The sequence below is a fragment of the Coenobita brevimanus genome, chromosome 26 (genome assembly GCF_032717465.1).
Source record: "Coenobita brevimanus isolate Jiangsu-jjx chromosome 26, ASM3271746v2, whole genome shotgun sequence".
NCBI lineage: Eukaryota > Metazoa > Arthropoda > Malacostraca > Decapoda > Coenobitidae > Coenobita > Coenobita brevimanus.
The window spans coordinates 43,634,623-43,661,578 of record NC_136979.1 but is presented as its reverse complement, the minus strand read 5'-3'; the positions used below and the strand labels follow the sequence as shown (position 1 = coordinate 43,661,578).

Sequence of the window (26,956 nt, the reverse complement as noted above, 5' to 3'; positions counted from 1 at the left end):
ATGAAAAGTCAATACTAAGCTGAATAAAATTATTATTAGTAAACAATAAGAAAAGAAAAAAAAAAAAGGAAACATTGTTCTGAATGGGTTAAATCAGTTTATAGCAAAGTATGCATAATTCCTTGCAGTACACAGCATTGCATATACAGCATAACAGTTTATAGTGTTGAATGCTGATGTAGGTCTCGTGAATCAGTGGATTGTAATTTATACTCGAGACAACTTTCTGTAGGACCATATTGCATTATAAAGACAATTGCAGAATAATGTATAGGCAGCTGTAATAACTGAGACTACATTTTCTAGCACTTACTATCCATGTAACAAGTTGTTGATATTGTAACCAATTTTGACCAATTTTAAAAAGACATGCTTCATTTGGTATTTTTGTTGTGTTGAGGAGGAACTGTAACAGCAATTGTATCATTCTTTCATGTCATTTTGATATGGACTGGTTTGAATGTGGCTACATCTTAAGTGTAAAACTGTATGGGAAAAATGTAAGTTGCTTGGACAGTTTAGAATTGTAATTACTGTATTAGTAGGACTGAGGTATAGATGTTTTTTAGTTATTTTTCTTATTCTACTGTGATCTCTGTTTGATGATATCTGAATATATTACAGACAGCAACAATATTTGTAAACCTTTTCAAATATATGTAAATAGTTGGTGAATTTGTAATGGCAGAAAAGTATGATAGATTTCAGACAAGACAGTCTCTGCTATATAGTGGATATGCAGCCATAGCTGCAGAGAGCGAGTAATCACCTGTTTTTGAGGTAACAAGGTATAATTAAAAGGCATTGATACACAGTTAAACAGTATGGTGACTCACTGCCTTCCCCTGGATGAATTACCGAGCAGCGTATATAGTTTTACCTCAGTGCGTGTTTTTTTGTTACTGATGTATATAGTTTAGGTGTTGTACATTAGTGAGCATCAGTAAGTAGGTTTCCTCTAAGTTGATGGTTCTGTCAACTCCTAACATTGTGATTACAGGAGAATCTGTTGTGCAATATAGATTAAGGATCCATATAGCTTGTAAGTTTAGATGGGGTCTGCCAAAAGTTGTGCAGGGATTTCAGTTTAGTGTTAGGGACATAAAACCTATCAGTAGGACTTAGATCAATAGATCTGTCTATCAATCTCTCTCGCTCTCTCTCTCTCTCCCTATACAAGGTGGTAGGTGGGGGCGCTCACCATCCACTCACTCGATGTAGTGCTACTCTTGGGTGACTGCCCTTTCCTCTCTTCGTTCCTTCTTTCCATCCTTCCTCGTCTGTCTTTCTTTCCTTTATTCTTTCCTCTTCCTTCTGTCTGTGGGCAACTTCTCAGAGTGACAAGCCAAATGGTTTCCTGTACACCAGGAAACCATTTATTATGCTGGGTGGTAACCATATAACCAACTTATGGCCCCTGGTGGTTTAGTGGGTAATTAGGGTGCTCCAGTCAGATTGAACCTGTGTAGGTTTATATCCAAGGGATGGTTGGGGTTTATTGCTTATGTAATGCCACTCAGGGATGAGTGAGGCTGGTCACTCTCATCTTGAATGTCAGGACTGACTTGCCTAACCCTGGGCTTCTACACTCCTCATGGAGCAACACAGTATTAGATGATGATGTGATGATGATGGGTGTTTATATATATATATATATATATATATATATATATATGCATGTATGTATGTATGTATATACATACATACATACCAATCAGTAGCATACTGACTGAAAAGGGCCACACACTCATTCATTCACCATTCAAGACCCCAGAATCCTGTCTTCACCTCTTAGGCTCGCCTTCCACACTTTGCCTTACAATTACTTGTCAGATGGAAACAGTCCAACAACTGTCACATATCACATTAATCTGTGCCTTACTGATATGTTTTATATCCTTCACACTAAATTGAAATCCCAAGACAGCTATTGGCAGACCATTTAGATGTATGCATGCATTGTACAGTCTTATGGTGGACTGATGTTCTTGTCTCTTGCTGCTGCTCTTTCATATTTATATCGTCTTACCTTCAGCTGATAATATTATTGCTATAGCAGTATTACATGCAATAGAATTGTTATATTTGGCAGTGGATGCATTGTTTGACAGTAAGCGAAGCCATGAAATAGTTGCAGTCTTGCTAGTTAGTCAAGCCTGTAGCCTTCAACTTAGCTCCCATATTATTTAGTGAAGCCTGTAGCCCTCAACTTAGCTCCTATGTGCTTTAATTTCTGGCCTGTATTCTGGATGGCATAGGAGGTTTCATAGCACCTCTTCCTTAGTTATTTATTTTGTATATAGTGCCATAGCATTCTTTTGTATGCTATTTATGTGGTTTAGAAAACAAGGTAGTATCTATCAATTAATATACAAGAGGATACTGAAGAGTAATAACCAGAATTTTTAGCTATGGAGAAGGTGTTACAAAATCACCAAAGCCATATAGGGTTGTATGTTTGGTGGCATAGAAGACTTCCTAATGCTTCTTCCTTGAAAATTAATATTCATATTAAACTCTTTTATCTTCTTATGTTTTTCAGGGAAGCTATTTTAGTACTAGAAATATATAAATAAATAGGAGAACATCAAGGGTCTAACAAGTTTAGTAAATCACAAAGAAAATGGAGCGATGAAGCCTCCTATGCCACTGAGCGTAACGATATCTGAATGTGGGCCTCAGATGCATCACCACAGGAGGAACCCCAGAGGACTCAGTAGCTCAGGAATGCTTGGCTGTGTCGCTTTTGGATACAAAATTGTATGAGCTTCAGTTCATTGTTGCCACTCAGTATGTCATTCTACAAGAGCATTAAGTATGTCTTGAGTGTAATTTAGTGTTCATTGATTGCAGACAGCAGATGTTGTCAGCCATTAACTAAATTCTGACTCATCATCATTTGATTTAACTGCAAGGGTACCATATTTCTTGTCATATAGACTCACCAGCATTGAAAGACATGTTCATAATTTGGTGGAGGAATATATAAAGTATAATTTTTCAAGCATGTTTGCCTCTTCAGCTTTGCCACCCAGGTGCAGCCCACCTTGAATATAACAGTCTGAGAGAAACATTGGTACTGATGTACAGTATTATCTTTACAGGATATATGATACTGAGCTCTGCATTGTTAACCATTTCATCATGAAGCTGTATTAGTAAAAATTTGGGATTTAACAGTAGTGTGAAATGGATGATGCAGTGCCATCTTTTTTGCTTTTATATACTCCTTCCAATACGGATGATGATGGGTAGTTGTAGTTGCAGTTGTAACACATCCAAGTTTATTTGTGCATGAAAGTACACTGCTATAATTTTCATTGAATTTAACATAAAACGTGAGACAGAAACAGTATAAACAGTGCTGCAGCCTGCCATTTGGCTCAGGAAAAAAGCATCATTCGGTATTTGATCTGAGCTAGTGTAAACAAAGAAAGAACCTTGGCATGTCGGGAGGGGCAAATGTAATGTTGTAGTGGAATTTTAGTCTGTATATGAAGTTTTCATGTGAACTGGAGATGTATATGAGGGATATGAAATTAGTAGCAGAACTTCAGTCACAGTGTTTTGACAGCATATTAGATGCACAGTGATTCTAGGATATATTACCAGAGAAATACTCTTTAATGGCAAGAAATATGGTAAAAGTTTCATAAGAAGGTGCAGTTACATTTTCCAAGTACTGTTGTGCTCCTTTATAATACTCAAGTGGCTTAAAACAGTATGGGTCAATGCATTTTTAAAGCAGTCTCAAGTTGTAATTGAAATATGTTTTGCCTCAAATGCATACTGTATAGAGCTTTGTGCATTAAACTTTTTTCATACTGTAAGTATGTGCAGTGGGGAAGTGGAAGTGTTTTGGATTACTTTGTTAATTTGTGCCTTTGTCAGTGAGCCACCCGTGTCTTAGTGTCCAACAATGTTGCGTGCACCCCACCATTCCCCACAGTCTCCCACCATGTAAGGTATAGTTGGTTTATTGATAGAACAGGATGTGGTGCTGCTTTGGGTGTCTGCTCTTTCCTCTCTTCCATCCTTCTTCTTCTGTCTTTCTTTCCCTCATTCTATCCTCTTTCTTCTGCCTATGGGTGACTTTATACTCCCTCTTCTGTTTTTCTTTCCTTCATTCTTTCCTCTTCCCTCTGCCTATGGGTGACTCTACACTGAGTGACAAGCCATATAGTTTCTTTTACACCAGGAAACCATTTAGAGTGCAGGGTGGTAACCACATAACCAGATTATGGCATCTGGTGGTTTAGTGGGTAATTAAGGTGCTCCAATCGGATTGAGCCTGTGTAGGTTTATATCCAAGGGGTGGTTGGGGTTTATTGCTCACCTAATGCCACTCAGGGATGAGTGAGGCTGGTCACTCTCACCTTAAAAGTCAGGACCAACTAGCCTAGCCCCGGGTTCCCATGCTTCTTTATGGGGCGACATAGGATTGACTGATGGATGGATAGAACTGGTCTACTTTCACAATTTAAATATTAAGTCTTGGTTGAATAAAGTTTGATGAGGCATAGTTATGAGGTAGGAATGAATCATCTTGGTTACTAGTCAAATCAGCTCTCTAATCTGATAACATTTGGCCTTCAACCAAGCTGAAAGGGGTTAGAAATCTTTTTTATCCACTACAGTATAGTGACAGTGGTAAACAGCAAAGTAGTATGAGGGTCACAAGAAATTCATATGCTTGGTTTAGTATATTCATATAACAAGTACTTTTTTTTTTTCTTTCTTTCTTTTTTTTTTTTTCTCCATAGCTGTAAAATAGTTTACTTTATTGAGACAAAAGTCCAAAATGTGCAAGTGAATGAGGGTACTTTAGTAAGGAAAACTTTTGGAATTTAAAGGTTCAGAGGAAGATGTAATGTGTCAGTAGACTAATACATTCCAGTATAAGTTAGCAGTCATTGCTATACTGTGTTGCTTTCACTCCAGAGATCTTATTCCTTGGGATACAAATAAAGCACTGTTGGGAGGTTTTCTCTCACATCCACCATTGGGTGTGATTAAACTCATCTTTTTGTTGACTTGGAACCTAAGTCTTCCATTTGTTTCCTGCAGCCACACTATGTTAGATGTTACATATAGGTAATGTGATTTCCATGTGAACTAATATACAGAAACAGAACATAATTCATGGTTCTTGTGAGGAAGTAGTTTTTTCAGATACATCTTTTAGCCTCATCACCCCAAGGACATATTTTTTTCCCCAATGTTCATGCTCTCACTGTGATTTGATTCCTCTAAGGGGAGACATCTTGCAATGAATTGCTTAATGAAGGCTGTACTGTATTTCACCCTTCCAGTTTGAAGAATCCCCAAAGCTTATTGTCATGTGGTAGCAAGAATGAATTATGAAATATGTTACCATTTTCCTAGGGTTAATTATGAACAGCATTGTGCTGGCAGTATGAGAAAATTTTTATATACAGTAATTTTGTTGTGATGTACTGTACCATGAAAAGTAAGACTAAAGCATGAAAGGGTACTCATACTTGAAGGACAGTAAAACAGATAATAAAATTGGAAATTTAAAAGCTAATTGGACTATGCAGTCATGTAAGATGAGTGAAAGGAATAGATTTAGAATTGCCAAGTGCCACTCAATTTTGTACTGTGTTAGTCACATGCCTTGCTTTCATCATGTCTTCATTTTAGCTGCCTTCTTTGTTGCTGATCTTTCCTCTTCATCTAACTGCAGAGGATGACAAATAGGCAGATCTAATATCATGGTTTGCATGTGATGCACTTGTTTATTGTTGATTATTGTTTTTACTTTGCTTGAAGTATCATGATAAAAATCAGGTGAATTTTTCATCACAAAATACTTTCCACAGATAAAACAATCACCCTTAGAATGAGGAAAGATGTGTTTAGAAATCACTAGATTTATGTACCTGTAATTATATTTTAAAGTGCTCATTTTGTAAATGCTGACTGAGCCATATTTAAATGCATAGTTGATGAGAGATTCATTATTAACAAATTATTCACAGGTTGGGGGGGGGGCATTTTACCATTATGTTATCAAGCTCGGTTGATTAGAGAAATGTATCTTGGCATCCTAACAGCACATAAGGTCAGTCTCTTACCCTTAAATTTTCTAGAGTATGGTTGCCAAGCCTCAAGTTCCGTACAGCACTGTATATCTTTTCAAATTTTTCTAAATCCTTTTCCAAAACCTGTGGCCACCATTATCAAAGGAAGAATGCTACATAGTTATGCAATTCTTTTCCTGAATTAGAAAATAGTACAGTAAGAGGGGCTGGACTTGACATTGTATTAACTAACAGGTAAGCTTGTCAAGGCATACATATAGTACTGTAATTTGAGATTAGCATTTACTGTATGGGTTTACTAGCTCTCAAAAAATTTACCTGTTATAGGAATTTACTTTGTTTAAACTAAGATGCTGAATGGTGTATAGTATTCATTTGGAAAGATAATCTAGTGCTTTTGGCTGTTACTTCAAAAGTGACTGTGCATTTTGGTCTGTGTGGTTCTTCCTTTGTGCACTCTTCCACTATCCACCTAGAGCAAGTTTTATGTGTGTAGCATAAGTCTGGGTTAGTGTAGTGGCGGTGCTTCCTAGGTACAATATCAGATTTAAGGTCAGCCTGGGTAAGTCACATTAATACCATCACTATGATGGCCACACCCCTCTGGGATTAGGATAAAGCATCTGGCTATTAATACAGTAGATAAAACAGACTGCAACAGCTCAAGATAAAACACATGGAGAGGTACCATTACATAAAAATGCTACCCCTGGCAACACAGTCATTAGTCTCAAAACATGAACATAAAAATGTAAACAATTTTTCTCTCCTAAGCTGCATACAGTTGCCTGGTGGTAGCAGTAGTTGTATGAAATTAAGAGATCATTGTAGTGTTGGTGTTAATGGAAACAGACTCTAACCCCTTCAATATGAGAGGTTTTTGGTAAGCCGAGGAAACTTGGCAGTAGAAGTGAATAGGATAAGAGTTGTAAGGAGTCACTGTAAACTGAATGGAATGTGAGATTCTAATGAACAGTCTTAGCTTCCGTCTCAGTCAAGGGCAAGTGTTAGGCTTCATGAGTTTGCACATTAACTTTTGTATGTGTTCAGATATAATAATATATGTGTATTTATGCAATGTAGTTTATAATTATAGCTAGGTTTTGCAATCAAAAGTTAAGTTTGAGATTTTTTACTTGTCTTCTAGTCATTATTTACCCAGATATCAAATACTGTACTGTATTATACGGCAGCACTGTATTTGTAATCACTTATTCGCTGTATGCTATAAAAAGTTCGAGTCCTGAAAACCAAGCAGATGATCCTGTTTACCTACTGCACTGCAAAAATACTGTTAGATTTTCTTATACAGTAACTCATTCTGTGTCACAAGATGCAACATATCTTTTGGCAATATGGTTGAAACTGGATGGCAATATTTGTTTATGGTTAGCAGTGATAATGAAAGGTGTGCAACAACTAGTACATGTCTTTATATCCTCAGTCATGGAAGATACATCATAAAATGTCTTGTATATTATTTGCTCATTGACAGGAAGCTCATTTTTTATGTATTTTTGTAATCTTTTAATGTATTATTCATAAAAATGCTTTATATTAAAAAATTGTCCCAGAATCCAATAAAATTAAGAAACATAGTGCTTAATTTTCTAGCCCAAAAGAGCTGAGAATTTTTCTTTACCCCAGCACCCTAGGCATGCCTGTCTGAAGCTGAAGGAAGGAAAGAAAAATGAAGAACTAGCACCAATTCATAATATGGCTATAAGGCACTAAGGTAGAAGATAGTGGGGTAAATAATTATATTAAATGATATATGATATGATGGGGTAATAAAAGAGGTACAAGGTAGGGTAGTGGATGTTGGAGTGGCCCTGGTGAGAGTGGGTAGTGTGTGGAAACTCCCTGTAGTGTTTGCAGATGATACTGTGTTGTTGAGTGAAGACGAAGGAGAGCTGCAAGGCTTGGTGGATGAGTTTGGGAAAGTGTGTAAGAAACAGAATCTAAAGGTGAATGTGGGGATGAGTAAAGTGATAGTCTTTGAGAGAGGTGAAGTCAGTGAATGTACGGCGAGGTTGGATGGAGAGGAATTGGAAAATGTGAGTACGTTTAATTACTTGGGTAGTGTGATGAGTAAGGATAGAGGTTTGGAGGATGAAGTGCTTGAAAGGGTACAGCAGGGAGGAAAAGTTGCTGGTTCCTTGAAAGCAGTGATAAGAAGCAGTGAAGTGAGCATGGAAACGAAAAAGTTACTACATGACAGTATTGTGATACCAACTCTAACATATGGAAGTGAAGCTTGGACATTGCTGGAAGGACACAAGTCAAGAGTGAGAGCAGTGGAAATGAGTTATTTAAGAGGAGCCTGTGGAGTCACATGGAGAGACAGGCTGACAAATGAGGATATAAAGGAGCATTGTGGTGTGGATGTGGATGTGATAGGAAGCGTTAGGAGAAATATACTGAGGTGGTTTGGCCATATGGAGAGGATGGAGGGTGAAAGACTGACGAAGAGAGTGTGTGTGAGTGAGGTGGAGGGGGGAGGAGGAGGCAATTTGTTTGTGGCCACCCCGAACGGGACTGAGGCGTCTGGTAATAGATAGATAGATATGAAGTGCTGTAAGAAAAAGTGATAATATAGGAAATAGAAATAGTGGAAGAGTCACATAGGAAATCAGTAAGCTGTGGGGGCCGACGCAATGAGGAAAGGAAGGGGAACGCTGTGAGACGTTCTTGAAATGTAGATGAGCAACCAAGAAAAAGATGATGGATAGTCATAGGGCAGTTACAATGTAAGCAGATGGGCTGAGGATCATGGCTCATCAAACAACCTTGAGTTAGGCAGATATGACCCAAGCGAAGATAAGCAAGGATTGTCTCCCATCAACGATTGGGGTGGGCTGATGTGTACCAGGGAAGGACAGAGGGTTTAACACTATGAAGTTTGTTGGTTCCACGAGGATTGCCAATGATCATAGAAGAGACAGGTTAGATGAGGGAAACAATCAAAAGCAGGAGTGGGGCAGAGGGAGGACCTAGAGGAGAAAACAGCAGAGTGTGCCAGTGAATCAGCATGTGCATTACCTGTAATCCCAATATGGCTAGAAACCCAGCAGAAATGAACCATATTTTTTCTAACAGAAAAAGCAAACAACCACTCCTGCATTTGGATGATTAGAGGATTAGAAGGCATGGTGTGCAAGGAAGTGAGCGCACTGAGAGAATTGGAGAAGATAACAAAGGTGGAGGACAAGAACCTAGGAAGAGGCTTCAGAGCAAAGAGAACAGCATACAGTTCTGCAGTGAGGATACTTGTGATGGGGGGAGTGTACTTTGGAAGGAGGAGTCAGGGAACACAATAGTAAACCCAACACCATGACAAAATTTAGTCGTCAGTAAAGATATGCGTGGCAGAAGAGTGACAGGACATACTTTTGAGAAAAAAGGAGCGAAGGGTATCTGGGGGAAGAAGAGACTTTGAACAAGGGAGAAAAGAAGGGGAGACCACAGCAGGAGGCAGAAGCCAAAGGGGGAAGGAAACTAGACAAAGTGGAAGAATAAAAGAAAAGGCATAATAGACTGAAGAAGGATGGGGACCCAAAGGGGGGGGATGGAAAAAGGAGATGGGAGACCGAGTGAAAAGAGCGTTGGAGAAGGCTAGGAGGACAGAGTAGCTTATTTGTAGGGAACTCAAGGCGACATGTATAGGACCTGATGATGAAAAAAGAACAATGATAAGAGAGGGGGGGGGGAAATGCCTGATTCAGCACGAAGACTTGTAGCGGGAGTCGTTCGAAAAGCACCAATAGCTAAACGAAGACCAGTATGATCAAAAGAATCTAGCTTTGAAAGAATGTGAGTGGAGGCAGAAGAATAGACCTGGCAACCATAATCTAGTTTGGAAAGAATAAAGACAGTGAATATATATCTCTGCAAAGGTCCACACACTGGGAAGGTGCCAAACCACCATGACCCTTACAATTGGCCAGACCAATAGCCCATGGGCACATCCTAATCCTCCCTGTTGCAACTTACTGAAGGTCACTGATGAGAATTTGATGAATGAGGAAAATTCCACTCTATTTAAAGCAGACAGAATAGAGAGGATAGGAGAATGGAAAGAAGTAACAGTAGAAGAAAACAGCCTTGCAAAATTAGTTGAGGCAGCGACAGGGACCCAAGGAGAGGGTAGAGGGCGGGGCAGAGTGGAGATGCAAGTGCGGCATCCACCTAGCAACCAAACTTTCACACACTTTGGAGTTCATTAAGGTACCCTGCTATGTTCCCCTGAACATCATCCCAATCAACATCTCCGAAGCCCCCCCCATGACATCAATGAGCAAGGAAACAAGGAGGATTTTCTGAGGCTGAATGACAGTCTGGCATTATGTCTATCTATCTAGTTTGCAGGCTTCTGGCCTTTGGTTCCTTTTTCCTAGCATTTAAAAAAAAAAAAAAAAAAAAAAAAAAAAAAAAAAAAAGGGTTTGAGGAATTCAGATTTGTAATTCCTACAGCTTTTGATGCCTCCTGGGAAGATGAATAAAAAAAAATTGGGCATCAGCCACAACTAAATAAATAAGGCATCCCCAGGTTCAAGAGGATAACATTAATCACAGTATTGTATGACATTATCAATTATTAAAAAAGTCAAAACTAGCAAAAGCGTACAAAAGTAAACTAAGCATCAAAGTCATAAAGGGATGAAACTAAACAGTGTATACAAATACATGTATTTATAACAGACATGAAATGTATTTCAAATACAAATAATTCTCTCAAATTATACTGTATACTGAAAACAATACAGCAACAGCAAAAAAGCATAAAATATGATGTACAATCTATTACAATAGTACCGGTACAACGGGTCTAAAAAACACATGCTTTACAAAGTACATACCTGTATAGTTCACGTCCTCTGGGTCTTAACCAACTGCAATTTCTTGAATAATCTGAAAGTCAGTGTATGACCGGTATTTTTATGAAGCATATATTGCTATCCCATTAGACTGTTGCTTCTTTGGTCCCTTGTCAACAGTTCCTAACATAAACAGAGATAGGAGCTAAATAAAGATGATTCTAACCTATAACTCATTACAATTAGTTCTTGTATAATTAAATTTCAGTAGTAAAACATCACAACTGATTAAGTCTGAAACACTTAAACCCACTTTCATCAGGGAAAAACAATATCAATCGATGGTTACACCTTGGACATTGGTATGGCTTTGTCATGATCAGATTCAATTAGTCTTCAATTATAACTGCCGTTATTTGAATGTGTATACCACATTACAGGAGGACTGGTTAAACAATACCACATTACAGGAGGACTGGTTAAACAAATGTCTCTAACTACCTCTTAATTCTCTGAACAGAGAATGGTGTACTGCAGGAGAAAGGCAATTTCAGTGTGATCCACTGGGTTTACCTCCAGATGAACAAGGGAAAAATTACAGATGTACAACCTAGTTCTTTGGTGGTGGAGGAGGAGGTACACCACTCGAAGGAGGTGGTGGAGGAACAGGGTTAAATGGAGGAGGAGGAGGAGGGGGCCCACCTGGGGGTGGTGGGGGTCCTCGCATGCCAGGAGGAGGAGGACCCATGTTGGGAGGGCCAGGAGGCGGGCGCAGAGGACCGGGTGGCGGAGGCATCATTGGGGGCCTCATCGGGGGCCGGATTGGTGGAGGTGGTGGCATCCCTGGTGGTGGAGGCATACCAGGTGGTGGTGGACCAGGTGGCATCATTGGAGGCCGTGGAGGAAGGCCTGGTGGTGGGGGCATGCCTGATGAACCTGGAGGGCCTGGTGGTCCAGGAGGGCCAGGGGGCATGGGAGGACCAGCTAGTGGTGGGGGTGCTGGTGGGACCATCTTGGCTTTCGGATCAATCTTAAAGGCAAACTGGAGAAAAAACTGTTTGGTTTCTTTGTTCCATGTGGTCCAGGATTTGTCAACCTCACGGCTGGGCACCTTAAAGGCAATGGTCTCATAAGGTTCAGCAGCAAACAGGAGGTACTGCCATTTGCGGTCTGGGGGTTCAACTTTCTGTTCATAAGCAGACATAAAGCGATGCCTTGGTGCCACATTATCAGCTATCTCTGGATAATCAATCTGGAAGAGCAGACTCTGCTGGCCAGTCTCTGCATCCCTCTGCTTGGTCACTCGATACCCAGGACGACCAATCTTGACAAATTTTTTCATTTCCACACGAGGCTTCTCCGGTGCTGGCTGGGCTGGTGATTCCTTTGCTTCTTTGGCTGCACGGCGAGCAAGGTTGGTCTGGTGCTTTTTGCCTTGAGTGTGGGCCAGGTAGCTGCCCTCATTATTGTGTAATGTCAGACACAACTTACATTCATATGACCCAAGGTGGTTTTTCATGAAGTATGGGTCCTTATTCAGGTCAATGGTCTCCAGGGCCAGCTGTCGGAGACGCTCCCTCCGGTCTCTGTTGCTCTCTGACCATGATGCCTGTCCTCCTCCACCAGTCTTTCCTCCAGCACGGTGTTGAAAATCCATGATGACGGATCTGCCTTAGCCTTCTGAAATAAGCAGGGTGATATTACCATTTGAAAATACCAACATCATCATGACTGGACTTTTTTCCCAGCTAAGAATGGGATGGGGTAGGACCACAAAACAAAGAAAACACTGGATCAAATAAGAGGGGGATAACCATCAACAGTATTCCCAGTGAAATGGGCCAGTCATTTACTGTACACATCAATCAATCCCATACAACCAATTAAAATTAATAATCATCTGTTAATTAGGAATGGAAATTTTGCTCACTGTTTGAAAATATGGATCTACTAGAAATTTACTAATCTCAAGTACAATTGATTTAGGGAAGACCTGACTTCCACATGAGGACATTAACTGAAAGGGTCTACTGGAACCCTCCACATGTTGGGGGCATAATCCCAAAGATTCCTCCTGCTTAATATAATCTATCTACCTATCTTTAGTCAGATGCTGTAATCCCATAAGGGGTGGCCATTAGTCACTGAGTTACCTGTTATACAGGGAGGGACACTAACCCTGCGTCACCCCAGTTGCTGACACGTAGGGAACACGTATAAGTTGGTAATACGGTTACCACCTAACAGAGTAAATGGTTTCCTAGCTTATGGGAAGCCATTAGGCTGGTCACTCAGTGTATTGTTGCCTGAGATGGAAAGAAGGGTAATAAGAAGTGACAAGAAAGATGGGAAAAACATGAATAGTGGAGGGCACATGCAGAAAAAGAATGAAAAATGCTAAGGAAAAAGAAGGCAGCACTACATAAAGTGAGAGGATGATAGCTGCCACCACCAATCATTGTAATTAAAAAAAAAAAAAAAAAAAAAAAAAAAAAAAGCATCATCATTCCTCTTTTCCCACCTAAGATAGTGTGAGGTATGGTTATGGGAGAAAGAGAAACCTGATACAGTACAAAAAACTAACAAAACTGCTGACTGCCCAATTAAAGGATCACACTCTTATTCACTCACCACATCCCCTGGAATTCTGATTCCATCCCACAAGCATTAACATCCACACTATTTCACATCACCTATCAGCTAGTCAACAAAATACAATAAAATTCATCATTCATTCATTGCCAGACGCCATGTATCCCAAACGGGGTGGCCAAGGGCTTAGAGTTAATTGTTTTACAGGGAGGGGCACTAATCCTCCACCAACCCACTTGACACGTAGGGTAAAATAAGAAATATATATTGTGCCTTTAGACTACTGCAACATGATAATCCAGATAGCTACTCTTCCAACAGGCAATCTTTGGTACAAGTCAGAGACGTCTTCTAAATTATCAAAACGGTACCGGTATGATTTTTATATAACTGGTATGACAGGCCTACTGTCAACTATGGAAAAATGGCAAATCAGATTTACAGACAGAAATGGAACATGATTAGGCAACCTCTCAATAGTTAATTTTGCACTTAATACAGTATAGAAAAGGAACATCTGCTGAAACTATAGGAGGGTTCCTAAGCATAAAATTTAGAACTATCATTTTCTCAATAAACTATCCATCCATCCATCATCCAATCTGATGTTGCCCCATGAGGAGCACAGGAGCCCGGGGCTAGGCAAGTTGGTCCTGACATTAAAGATGAGGGCAACCAGCCTCACTCATCCCAGAATGGCATTACGTGAGCAATAAACCCCAACCACACCTTGGATATACACCTGCACTGGCTCAATCCGACTGGAGCGCCTTAATTACTCACTAAACCACCAGGCACCATAATTTGACCATATGGTTACCACCCAGTGCAGTATATGGTTTCCTGGTGTACAGGAAACCATTTGGCTTGTCACTCAGTGTACAGTCATCCATAGGCAGGGGGAAGAGGAAAGAATGAAAGAAAGAAAGACAGAAGAAGAAGTGTAAAGTCACCCATAGGCAGTAGGAAGAGGAAACAATGAAGGAAAGAAAGACAGAAGAGGAAGGACGGAAGAGAGGAAAGGGCAGACACCCAAAGCAGCACTACATTGTGTGAGTGGATGGTGAGTGCCCCCAACTCAACAAACTAAAGTATAATTATCATTATGATAGCTTTAAAAAGTTATAGATATGCATAATTTTGAAGATATCAACTATAAAACCACCAGTTTTACATGCAAACTGTCGCAAGTGGCCACCTGCCATGTCAGACTTTTAGGATGATTCGACTCCAAAGTCAACCTGTCACGAATCATTCGTCCCTACTAACCTATGCTAATATGATCTAACCTAACCTAGTTCAACCAAACCTAACAATTTACCCTAACCTAACCAACCTGACTGAATTTGGGGATGAATGAGTTTCAGGTCCGAATTGGCCCACTGCCCTCTGTAGGATGCCACTGCTGACATCAACAAACCTAATTTTGTGCTCGTGAGTAAAATAACATGTTATTTTTGCAGAATTTGGGTGTCATGAATGAATTACACAATCTTAACATAAATACTCCTGCACAATCTGGTCTTACTGTTATGAAATTTTCATCAGTGAAGAGACGAGGGGGAAGACAGGAGGAAACAGCTCCTGTGATAAGAGTGGAAATGTTGCAAGATAGTGAGAAAATGGCAGAGTATAAGAGCATAGTGGAAGAAAGATTGGGAAGGTATGAGTTAGAGCAGATGGAAGGGGTGGAAGATACCGGTATGTAAGATATTCACAGGAGAGGCGCAGCGTAGTGAGGTGGTTTGTGGAGTGAGGAGGAGATGCAGGGGTGTACAAGGGACAGCATAGTGGAATGATGAGGTGAAACGAACTGTGGAACAAAAGAAGAAGGATATAGTGAATGGATAGCGAGTAGAGGTGTAGGAGATGACAGAGAGAAGAGAGGTACATGTGAGCACGAGAAGGGAGTGAAGAGATTGGTGAAGGAGGGTAAGAAGAAAGTGAATGAAGAGTTTGGGAGGAATCTAAGTGTAAAATGGAGGGAAAGTAAGAAAATGTTTTGGATGCAGGTAAAGAAATTAAGACAGTGTGAAAGGGGAAATAATAGATTTTGGTGAGAAGAGAGAAATTGAGGAGATGGAAGGAGCACTTTGAGGATTTGTTGAATGTAGAGAGTGACAGCAGTGCAAGTATAAGTGGTTGGGGAATGGCTGGGAGAAGAGATGAGAGGAGGGAGGAAGAAATCAGTAGGGCGAAAGTAGTGGAAGCAATGAAGAAGATCAAGATGGGAAAGGCCCCAGGAATTGATGGAGTGTGTGGTGAAATGCTGAAGTATGGGGGTGAGACTGTGGTGGAGTGGATATGGAAGTTGTGTAGATTAATTTGGGAAGAGGGAAAGGTTCCAGAGGACTGGAAATCAGGTATAACTGTTCCTTTATACAAAGGAAAAGGGGAGAAAGAAGTATGTGGTAACCATAGGGGTATTTGCCTTCATAGTGTGATTGAAAAAATATATGGTAGAATACTCACTGATAGGGTTAGGCATATAACTGAGGAGCTAGTTGGAGAAGAACAAGGGCAATTTAGGTAAGGGAAAAGGGTGGGTAGATCAGATATTTGTTCTAAGATGTTTAGAGGAGAAGTATCTGGAGAAGGGAAAGAAAGAGTATGCTGCCTTCATGGACTTGGAGAAAACTTATGACTGAATAGATAGGCAAGGTATGTGGAAGGTATTACGAATATATGGAGTGGAGGGGAAATTGTTGAGTGCTGTGAAGAGTATGTACGAAGGAGCTAAGGCTACGGTGCGAGTGGATGGTGAGCTGAGTGGGTTCTTTGATCTAAATGTGGGACTGAAACAGGGTTGTGTGATGTCTCCATGGTTGTTTAACATATACATGGATGGGGTCGTAAAGGAGGTGCAAGTACGGCAGTGGATGTGGGGGTGGCTCTAATGAATGAGGGTGAGATGTGGAAGATTCCGGTGTTGCTGTTTGCTGATGACACAGTATTGTTGAGTGAAGATGAATGGGAATTGCAAGGTTTGGTGAATGAATTTGGGACAGTGTGTAGGAAGAGGAATCTGAAAGATAATGTAAGCAAGAGTAAAGTTATGGTGTTTGAGAGGAATGAAGTCACAGAATGCACAGTGAGGTTGGATGGTGAGGATATGGAGAATGCGAGTGCATTCAAGTACTTGGGTAGTGTGATGTGTAAGGATGGAACTTTTGGGGATGAAGTGCTTGAAAGGGTAAAGCAGGGAAGGAAGGTTGTTGGTTCACTGAAAGCAGTGATGAGAAATAGGGAGGTGCATACGGAAGTTAAGATGTCACTGCATGATAGTATTGTGATCCCTACCCAGACGTATGGAAGCGAGGCATGGACCTTGCTAGAGGGGAACAAGTCAAGAGTGAGAGCAGTGGAAATGAGTTACCTGAGAGGAGTATGTGGAATGACACAGAGGGACAGGTTGATGAATGACGAAGTGAAGGAACGTTGTGGGGTGAACGTGGATGTGGTTGAGAAAATTAGGAGAAATATACTGAGGTGGTTTGGACATGTGGAGCGAATGGAGAATGAAAGACTGACTAAGAGGGTGTATGTAGGTGAAGTGGAGGGAGGGAGAAGGAGGAGAAGACTGAGGATGAGGTGGAGGGATGGAGTTGAGAGGTATATGAGGGAGGGGGGAGTGAGTTGGAGGGAGGGCAGTCAAATGGTGGGTGACAGAGCAACTTGGAGGCGTAGCATTGTGGTGTGGATGTGGATGTGATAGGAAGCGTTAGGAGGTATACACTGAGGTGGTTTGGCCATGTGGAGAGGATGGAGGGTGAGAGACTGACAAGGAGAGTGTATGTGAGTGAGGTGGAGGGGGGAAGAGGGAGGGTGAGGCCAAGGATGAGATGGAGGGATGGAGTGGAGAGGTATATGAGAGAAGGGGTTGTGAGTTGGGAGCAGGGCAGTGAAGTGGCGGGGGACAGGGCGACGTGGAGGTGATTTGTTTGTGGCCACCCTGAACGGGACTGAGGCGTTTGGCAATAGATAGATAGACACGATTCCTGACAATCTGGGCAATAAACTTCGGAAGGTAAAACACTGTGTTTTCTAAAAAACTCAGTAACCTTCTCAGGTTCCAATTGGAAACACTTAGTCACCAGTAAATAATCAATAACACACCCGGGACACATAGCACGTCTTTCTCCTTCAGAGGCCATACCAAGAAGGATTTGAATTTTCCATCCAAAAGAAATCAACGACCGCACTTCAAATTACTTGGTAGAATACCATTACGTGACCTGAAGTAGGCCTATGAGTGGGTGATAAAGACCTACCAGACGTATGCAGTCGAAGGGAAGAGAAACACGTACGAATGCATGCATTTTTTACACGGACTGGCCAAGTGAAGATCCAAGGTATGTATTTTTTGGAATTTTAAATTAAATTCATTATCTCTGAAAATATCAATCTCCGAACGGGGTTGTGGGGGTTCATTATGATCCTTAAGGAAATATACTATATGTTAATGGTGCTAAAATTCCTGAACTGCGTATTGGCAACTTGTAAAATAATACTGATAGCTCTAGAACAAGAATGATGGCCATTTACAACAGCAGCTAAAAAACAACCAGAAAGGAAGGTGAAGATGAAGGCACTAAGGAAATTATAGATTTATCCCAGACTTGATCAAAAACCTTTGAGATGTCAAGTGCAATGGGAAAGTTTTAACCAACGTCCCCAAAAGTGGATGACCAGGAGTCTGAAATGAAGGTGAGAAGATTGCTAGTGGGGCATACCTGGCAGAACCCATACTGATGAGGAGATAGAAGGTTGTGATGGGAAAGGTGCTATAATTTTTTTTTTTTTTTTTTGTTAAGAAGATTAAAAAACTTTAGAAATACAGGTTGGTAAAGTATCTGTGCAATAATTAAAGGGCTGTGAATGGTCACCCTTCTTAGAGACTAGCTGAATGAAAGCAAACTTTAGGCAAGAAGGAAAGGTACAAGCTGACATACAAAGGCAAATGAGTAAGAATGATGTCAAAGTTAGAACTGAAAATTGCCAAGGTTAAGGCCAAAGAATGCCCAGAGAGGAGTCATCCCTGTCACAAGAGAAAAAAAAAAATGCTACACAAATCATACCAAATGATGGGTAACACGACAAATAAAAATGAATAAAATAGAAATAAAAATATACTGGCTGGTTGACTCTCTGTATTCAATGACTAAAGAAGGCATGGAGTTCATTTTAGAAAATTCAGTATTAATCCTGGGGGAAAGTGAGATGTTAAAAATTTGGCAGGCCAAGATAAATTTCCCACGGAACCGGCAGTTTGGAGGATAAGAATTACAAAGGCAATTCGTAGATCATGGCAGTTTTTGTTTTTAAAAAAATCAGAAGGTATGTAATGTGATGCTAGGGAAGAGAGAGAAAAAAAAAAAGCATTGTTGGGCACATCGTACTTACATCTCCTCCCTACTTACCAAATGTACTGAAGTGCACTGTTTTATCTTTTAGAGCCTGAGTAGACTGCTTACTGTCAGTAAATATGCACCACTGCCGGGGGGAAAAAAATCAGTCCATTACTTATTGCATTAAGCTCTGCACATCACGCCAACGCTCCCAAAATCTTGCGGCTCTAAACCAGAGTTGCCATGTCTAAAGTAACAAATATTGCTAAACTTTCTCTTAAACTGTGATGAAGTACGAAAAAGCCAGCAAATCGCTAGAACATATGTTAAAATCTTTAGAATATCTATAAAGCATGGAAAATTCCCTAAAATATTATTATTATTTTTTTTATTATCACAAAGTGGGTTGGTGGGGTGTTATAAAAATAGTGCCCCTCCCCATAAACGATCAACTCAAAGGCAAACAGCCACCCCTTACAGAATTATGGCGTCTGGCTACAGATGGATAGATAATTATAATATGTCGATGTGTGGGAGTGAATAGAGCAAGCAAAAAAGCTAGATTGGTAACGTTGCTCCAAACGTTGTCTAAATCTTTATATTATCTTCAATTCGGGCTAGAATAAAGTTTGATTGGGCTTTGCACATGGATCAGTTTATTTTACTTGGAAGCATCATGAAATACACTATAGGTGCATAGTGGCTAAAATATGTTCGACTTTTTTGTACTTCCTTTCAATATACAGAGACACCTTAGCACTAGATCAGATAGAGGGTGCATGAAACTGGAGGAAAGGTGTAAATGTTTTGACGTTTTGGAGTGTATTTTTTTTTTTCTTCCCGTCTCTCTCAACACCAAGATCTAAAACCAGTTGAGGACTCCCAGTCTCTACTCCAGCAGTGACACGAGGCTACAGAGGGTAGGATATAGCCGGGACTAGTTGACAATTGAGGACCAAGAGGAGACGACAAACCATCACCAGCCTCATTTTAAATTGTACCCATAATTATATTTCCGAAGGTATGGAATAGATGTATTGTGTTGATGGCGCCTAATTGTTTAACAGTTACAAAATGAAGTTATGCAGTGACGGACTAGGTAACAGTCCTGCAAGGGAAGATTGCATACTTCAGTTTGCAATGGTCTGTGTCTGGTTTTATTTTCATATGTTGGGACTGAGTCACAACTTAACTATGTTGTCGTAGGTGCATGAAATTCGATTGGGTATGAGGTAGGATATATTCAGTATTGTTTCAGAAATACACCCGGCTAATGTAGAGTAAAATTCATATGTTTGTCATTTACTTTATACAGTTTTAATTAGTTTTTCCTCTATATACAGTACATCCCCTTAGTACGCACCTATATGGGCGGCAAAGGACATTGCGCACTAGGAATTTGCATACTGTGAATACATAAACTTATGGGAAAAATTATATATGGGCAACACTTCCCATCATGGGCAACCCTTGAGATGCCTTTCATACCTAAGTACTGTATTGTACTATACAGGGAAACCATCTAAGACATATTACCTAAGATAAAGTAAACCAACAAGATTATGGCTTTACTAGGTAAATCAACAAGGCAATGGCTTAACTAAACCAACAAGAATATGGCTGCTCACCTTTACCTGTTATTGCTTCTTGGGAGGGCAATGTCGCGTACTCGGGGTAACCCCGGATTTGGGCCACTCTTCACTGCCCGTCTCACTTACAAGGAGTTCAATTCGCATACTAATAAAAAATACACTAAAAAAAAAAAATAGGTCCTCGCGTACTCGGAACTCGTGTACTGCGGGAATGTATTGTACATCCTTTGCAAATGCACCTTTCAGTACTAAGTACATACGGAGTGGGAGTGGCAGTTGTTCAGCTAGTAGCCCTGTCTCATCAAATTTACTTCCAGACTAGATTAAATTAGGTTAAGTTAGATCAGGGGTGGGGAACGTCCTGCCTCTGGGCCGCATAAGGCCCGGAATACCATTTGATCAGGACCACCAAGTGGTGGTCAGAAAGTCCACTCCCGCACCCTCTATATGCTCTTGCGTCCATTACACATCTTGGCATCCTTTCATCCACACACATTTTTTTTTTTTTTTTTTTTTTTTTTTTTTTTTTTATGTGAGGAAGAAGGAACCAAAGGCCATGGCCCGCAGTAACAGTTCCCTCCAAGAGAAAAACAACATACAAGAGAGAGCCAAATTCAAGATCCGATCATCAATCACTGCCTCCCTTTCACTCAGTTCTCCATCCACCCTTCTCATCACTCACCATGTATACTTGTGGATCATTTGGTGCCTGAAGAGGGTATTGGCTATCACCAACCCCCTTCCCAGCACAAATGTCCACTAAAGCACTGCCATTCTCAACTGTCTCAGCAGGCACACCCCACTCACCAACTACTCCATCCTCCTTCACATTCCCTGCTTTACCATTCATATCACCAATCAAAAACACTCTGTCATTCCTTTCAGACTCTTCCATGCACACTTCCACGTTTGTCCAGAACTCTTCTCTCACTCTGCTTGCACGATCTTGCGTTGGCGCATACACGCACACAATTGCCCACATTTGTAGTCCAACTGTCAGTCTTACCCACACAATCCATACTTTCCTGTATTCTCCTTTCATCTGTTACTCACAACAATACACACTCCTTTTGCCCTCTCATTCTCACCTACGCCTGCACATATACCCCATCCATACTCCCATTCTCTCACACTCTCACCTCTCCGCTTAGTTTCAGTTAATCCACATACATCCACTTTCTCACCCTCGAGAACCTGGACAATCTCTCTCTCTTTCACCTCATCATTTGCACCTCTTACATTCCAGGTTGCCATCCGTATCTTGCCCTTTGTATGGTCCTTAGTCATCATCTTTTGGTCAGTCCTGGTCCGAGGCTTCTTGTTCATATTTTTAGTTAGTTGTTTTCTGGGAAGGGGCACTAGCTCCTCAGAAAGGGAAAAGGACCTAGAAGTGATTATCAGTAACAGATTATCTCTGGCTGACCACATCAGTGAGAAGGAGGTACCGTGAACCGGGGTGAATTCGGACACGGGGTGGCTTCGGACGAAATTTGCATAAAAAGATTAAATGCTACGCAGCTGCTAAACGAAGAAAGATATCGCATATCTTTAAACTGGATAATGTTCCATAGGTTTTGTAAAATGTTATGTATAATTATCTTTTTAAAATATTATTTTCCACTGGTGAATATATTGTAATAAAGACAATGCTATTTTTTGGTGAAAAAATGAAAACGGGAAAACTTGGTCTGGTGTGAACGAATCATAACAAACCGCACGCTTATACACATTTAGAGGTTTACTTTAACGTCTAACTTGAAGATTGGAACAGAGAAAGGGTTAAAATCTGCAATTTAAATGTATGTAAACATGACATGAGTGAATGTGTACGCATTTTGGGATTTAAAGGGGTGACTTCGGACAATGGATATTTAAAGGGCTGAGGTCAGACAGCATATCTAATTTGCTTTCTTTATATGTAATAAAACATATTTTGTACAATGTACATAGTCTGCATGCTTATCTTTGTTTTTGCATTTATATAACAGATGATGTGTGAGATGAACTAAGCCACAATGCCTCGAAATTACAAGAGAGTGAGTGTATCTACCAGTGATGGTAGAAGACACTATACGGTGGAACGCCGTGGCAGCCTTTTAGAGTGTGCTAGTGCAGACGTACGTGATGGAAAGTTAAGTGTCAGACAGGCTGCTAAGAAATATGATGTTTCTAAAAGTACTTTACATGACTATATGACAAAGAAACATGTAAAAAAACCAGGTGGACAAACTGTCTTTACTCCAGAAGAAGAACTACATATTGTGAACCGAGTCACTACACTGGGAGAATGGGGTCTGCCTATTGACACTTTTGAACTGCGAATGTTAATAAAGTGCTACTTAGACGAACGTGGGATTACTGTGAAACGCTTTAAAGAACAATCTTCCTGGAACTGATTGGAGTTCGTGTTTTCTGTTGCGCCACAAAAACAAACTGGCTCAGAGGGTATCTCAGAATATTAAAGTTGCACGTGCTAAAGTCGGTCCAATTGAAATCAATCAATATTTTGATAATCTTGAAAAAACACTGAAAGATGTGCCTCCTAGTAACATCATTAACTATGATGAAACCAATCTCTCTGATGACCCAGGAAACAAGAAAATCTTAGTTCGCCGAGGTACCAGATATCCAGAGAGGGTAATGAACCACACAAAATCCAACATCTCCATCATGTTCTCTTGTTCCGGATCTGGAAAGATGCTTCCACCATATGTGGTGTACAAGGCAGTAAACTTGTACAACACTTGGACAGAAGGTGGCCCTTCAAATGTGCGATACAACAGGACAGACAGCGGGTGGTTCGACAGTAATACGTTTGAGGACTGGTTCTTTAAAGTTGGATTACCTCATGCAAAACGTCAGGACGGCAAAGTAGTGTTCATAGGGGATAATTTAGCTAGCCACCTTTCTCTGTCTGTTGTGGAAGCTTGTGAGGAGCACAACATTGATTTTGTTTTATTGCCCCCCAATTCTACACATCTCACCCAACCCTTAGATGTTGCTGTCTTCCGTGCAGTGAAAACTCATTGGCGTAAAATTCTAAGTGAATTCAAAACATCAAGTATTGGAAGAAGAAGTGTATCCCTTCCAAAATCAGAGTTCCCAAAGCTTCTAGGACAACTGCTCAATAGAATAAGTGATAATATTATGAAGAATATCATGAATGGCTTTCGCAAGTGTGGGATCACGCCACTTAACCGACAGGAGGTACTAGCTCGTCTACCACAACACACTGATTCCAGTACTGATACCGGTACCACTGTTACTTCAGAGATTAACACTGATACCGGTACCAGTACCAATGCCTCATCTCAAGCATCTACCTCGGGTTATGCAACAACCCCACATGTACCTGCAAGAAATTCAAGTGCCAGTAGTACCACCGGTAGTGATTTTGCATCACATTTTGATGAGTCATTGGTCAGTGTTCTATCGGAAATGCGATATGGAAAGAAGCAATCATGCCAGAGGAAGAGGAAACTAAAAGTGCCTGCAGGCAAGAGTGTAACAGCTAAAGCGACTAAGGAAAATGAGAGAAGAGGGAACTGTAAGCACAGATTCTGAGTCATCCAGTACTGGTACCGGTACTGCTGCAATACTTAGTGAAGTAGAGCTCCCTATCATAGATATGGATGGTGAGGACCTGCAAATACAGCCAGTGAATCAAGCAGAAGATTCTCCTGAAGCAGCAGGGGCAAGTAATGATGGGACACTTGAGACACAAGAATTAGAGGCAAGTACCAGCACTGATGGGACAGCTATGACGCAAGCAACAGTAACAAGTACTGGTACCAGAACTACAACTGAGACAGCAGAGACAGATGTAGGGCCAACACGTAATCCTAAGCTACATGACTGGGTGATTGTACAACTTTCAGATAAGACAGGAAAGAGGAGGAAGTATTTTGTTGCTATTGTCATTGATGTACAGACATTGAAAGTTAGGTTCTTAAAACATGTAAGAGGTACAAAGAATGTGTTTGTAACTTCTAATGTTCCAGGTGATGAAATGTGTGCCATAGGACGAGTCAGACATAGTAATGTACTTACAGGAGCCAATCCTGGACAAACGAGAACGTATGATTTTTATCTAGATGTTACCTCATGGCCACAGTAAGTCATTGTGTGATCTCTTAGAATTCCAGTTGTTCACTTTGTTGTAATATTTCTAGTTATTGTGCCTTATTCTTGTCATATTTCTAGTCTGTTCTTGAAAAAGGAGAAGATATGATTTTCAATCTTTATGTTAATTCATGGCCACAGTAAGTCACTGTGATCTCATAGAATGGCATTCGTTCTGTACCGGTATTTATGTCACATTTCTAGTATGAGAAGAGATATTATTTAGTTTAATTGGTTTTGTGCAATGTGAGAACACATATTATTTAAGTTACCATATGGTACCGGTATGATATCCTTATAGTTTGTCCCCACTCCCTCCTCTTGTTCCTCATCTACTACCCCATTCCATTCCTAACTCCTCCTGTTTCTCCTTCCCAAGCTCCTTCTCTCATTCCTTCCGAAGCTCCTTCACTCTTTAGCTCTTTCCTTCCCTATCTTCTGTTCCTCCATTCCAAGTTCCCTTTAATTAGGCATTTAAATAGCCGGCACGCTTTAAACCGTCCGGTCAGTCAGTCACTGTCCGTGCCTTTAAACCTGCGCATAGCGTGGGAATGTACCGTATTTATGTCACATTTCTAGTCTGAGAAGAGATATTATTTAGTTTAATTGGTTTTGTGCAATGTGAGAACACACATTATTTAAGTTACCATATGGTACGGTACCGGTATGATATCCTTATAGTTCGTCTCCACTCCCTCCTCTTATTCCTCATCTACTCCCCCTTCCATTCCTGACTCCTCCTGTTTCTCCTTCCCAAGCTCCTTCACTCTTTAGCTCTTTCCTTCCCTATCTTATGTTCCTCCATTCCAAGTTCCCTTTAATTAGGCATTTAAATAGCCGGCACGCTTTAAACCGTCCGGTCAGTCAGTCACAATCGTGCCTTTAACCTGCGCATAGCGTGGGAATGTACTCCCTATAATGTATATGTATAATCAACTAAACTGGGGTTGTAAGTCAATGGAAAATTTATTTTTTCATCTATTTTTGCTATATATCACTACTATTTACTTGTAATTGTTCTGTATTTTTTTGTATTTTTTTCAGCAATTTTTTTAAAAGTCGCGCAGTGTCCGAAGACTCCCCAGAACTGTCCAAACATTCAGCTGAGCTACTAGGGGCCCATTTCAGTGTATTTCTAATGAGTGTCCGGGGTCACCCCAAGGCAGTCCGAAGTCTCCCCAGTCCGGGGTGACCTCGGACACCTATAAAATATTTTTCTACGTCTAGATGGAGATTCTGAGATTATCTAGCTCTTAGATGCTTACAGGTTATTGGCTCACGTACGTATGTAATACTTAACATCAGTATTTTGGCCAAAATAAATTGTGTCAGGATGAAAAAACCTTCAAAATCGTACGAAGTCACCCCGGTTCACGGTATATAACATGTATGCATTGCTAACTATAGTAAAATCTCAAATTTCGACAGTTTAGAATTTGATGATTTGAATTTAGATGCATTTTGGAGTGGTCTGCCTACCTCACTTTTCGATGCAAAATCGCGAATTTCGATGCTGTCACGGGCTTCATAAGCAGAAAAAGTCAAAGATCATCATCTTCTTCAGGCCAATTACTAGGGTGTTGCAAGATATAACCATCCAAGAGGGTGAGGAGGAAGATGTTGACACTGCAGATGTCCAGATGCTCAAGGATGATTTTCATTTTGAGGAATTTGGGTTGGATACCTCCACAGAGGAGGCTGCTTCAACTAAATGGTCCACTCCTGCCACATACCACCAATACCAGCCAGGCAAGTGATAATATTCCATAACCTAAGGTTAGTACTGTACTGTACTGTACAGTGTGCTGTAACTACTGTAAGAAAAACTGTGACAGGATACTGACATACTGTAACAAATTTTGCTGTATTCTACACTACAGTACAGCATGGCAATACAGTGCAGAACTACAGTTACTTAACCACATTTATAGTTCATAAAATTTGCAGGGAGTGTGGGCAAAAAAATCATGATTTTATGTAGTGAAACTGAGAGGCCCTGGACCCAAATTGATTTTTCCCATAAGAAGTGCAGTTTAAATTTTGATGTTTTGAATTTAGATGCGGTTTTTTGGTACATATGTCCATCAAAATTTTATATTTTACTGTAATATGAGAATAGCATTCCACCCATCCATCCATCCAATCCTATGCTGTCCGCATGAGAAGCGTAGGAGCCCGGGGCTAGACAAGTTGGTCCTGGCATTTAAGATGAGAATGACCACCCTCACTCAGCCCTGAGTGCCATTATGTGAGCAGTACACCCCAACCACCCCTTGGATATAAACCTACAGTACATAGGTTAAATCCAATTGGAGTGCCTTAATTACCCACTATACCACCAGGCACCATAATTTAGTTATATGGTTACCACCCAGCATTGTAAATAGTTTCCTGGTCCACAGGAAGCCATTTGGCTTGTC

The 26,956-nt window shown here is 40.5% G+C and overlaps 2 protein-coding genes across 2 annotated transcripts in view; one reads left to right on the top strand and one right to left on the bottom strand.

Moving 5' to 3' along the window:
* Positions 1–10,769: 10,769 nt before the first annotated feature.
* Positions 10,770–19,032, bottom strand: Sf3a2 (splicing factor 3a subunit 2). The gene is made up of 2 exons (XM_080268081.1): positions 18,895–19,032; positions 10,770–12,562 (listed from the first exon to the last, which is right to left on the bottom strand). The coding sequence occupies exon 2, from the start codon at positions 12,537–12,539 to the stop codon at positions 11,493–11,495; it is 1,047 nt and encodes a 348-aa protein (XP_080124207.1). The 5' UTR covers positions 12,540–12,562; positions 18,895–19,032; the 3' UTR covers positions 10,770–11,492.
* Positions 19,033–19,608: 576 nt separating this feature from the next.
* LOC145394201 (zinc finger CCHC domain-containing protein 8 homolog) overlaps positions 19,609–26,956 on the top strand; it is a 52,574-nt gene continuing 45,226 nt past the window's right edge. The window contains exon 1 of the mRNA XM_080268187.1: positions 19,609–19,843. The gene's annotated coding sequence lies outside the window, so the exon portion shown is untranslated. The remainder of the gene's footprint in view (positions 19,844–26,956) is intronic.

Bases quoted from the DNA above. Each gene is read 5' to 3' on its own strand.
- Sf3a2 (XM_080268081.1), bottom strand. From the start codon at position 12,539: ATGGATTTTCAACACCGTGCTGGAGGAAAGACTGGTGGAGGAGGACAG.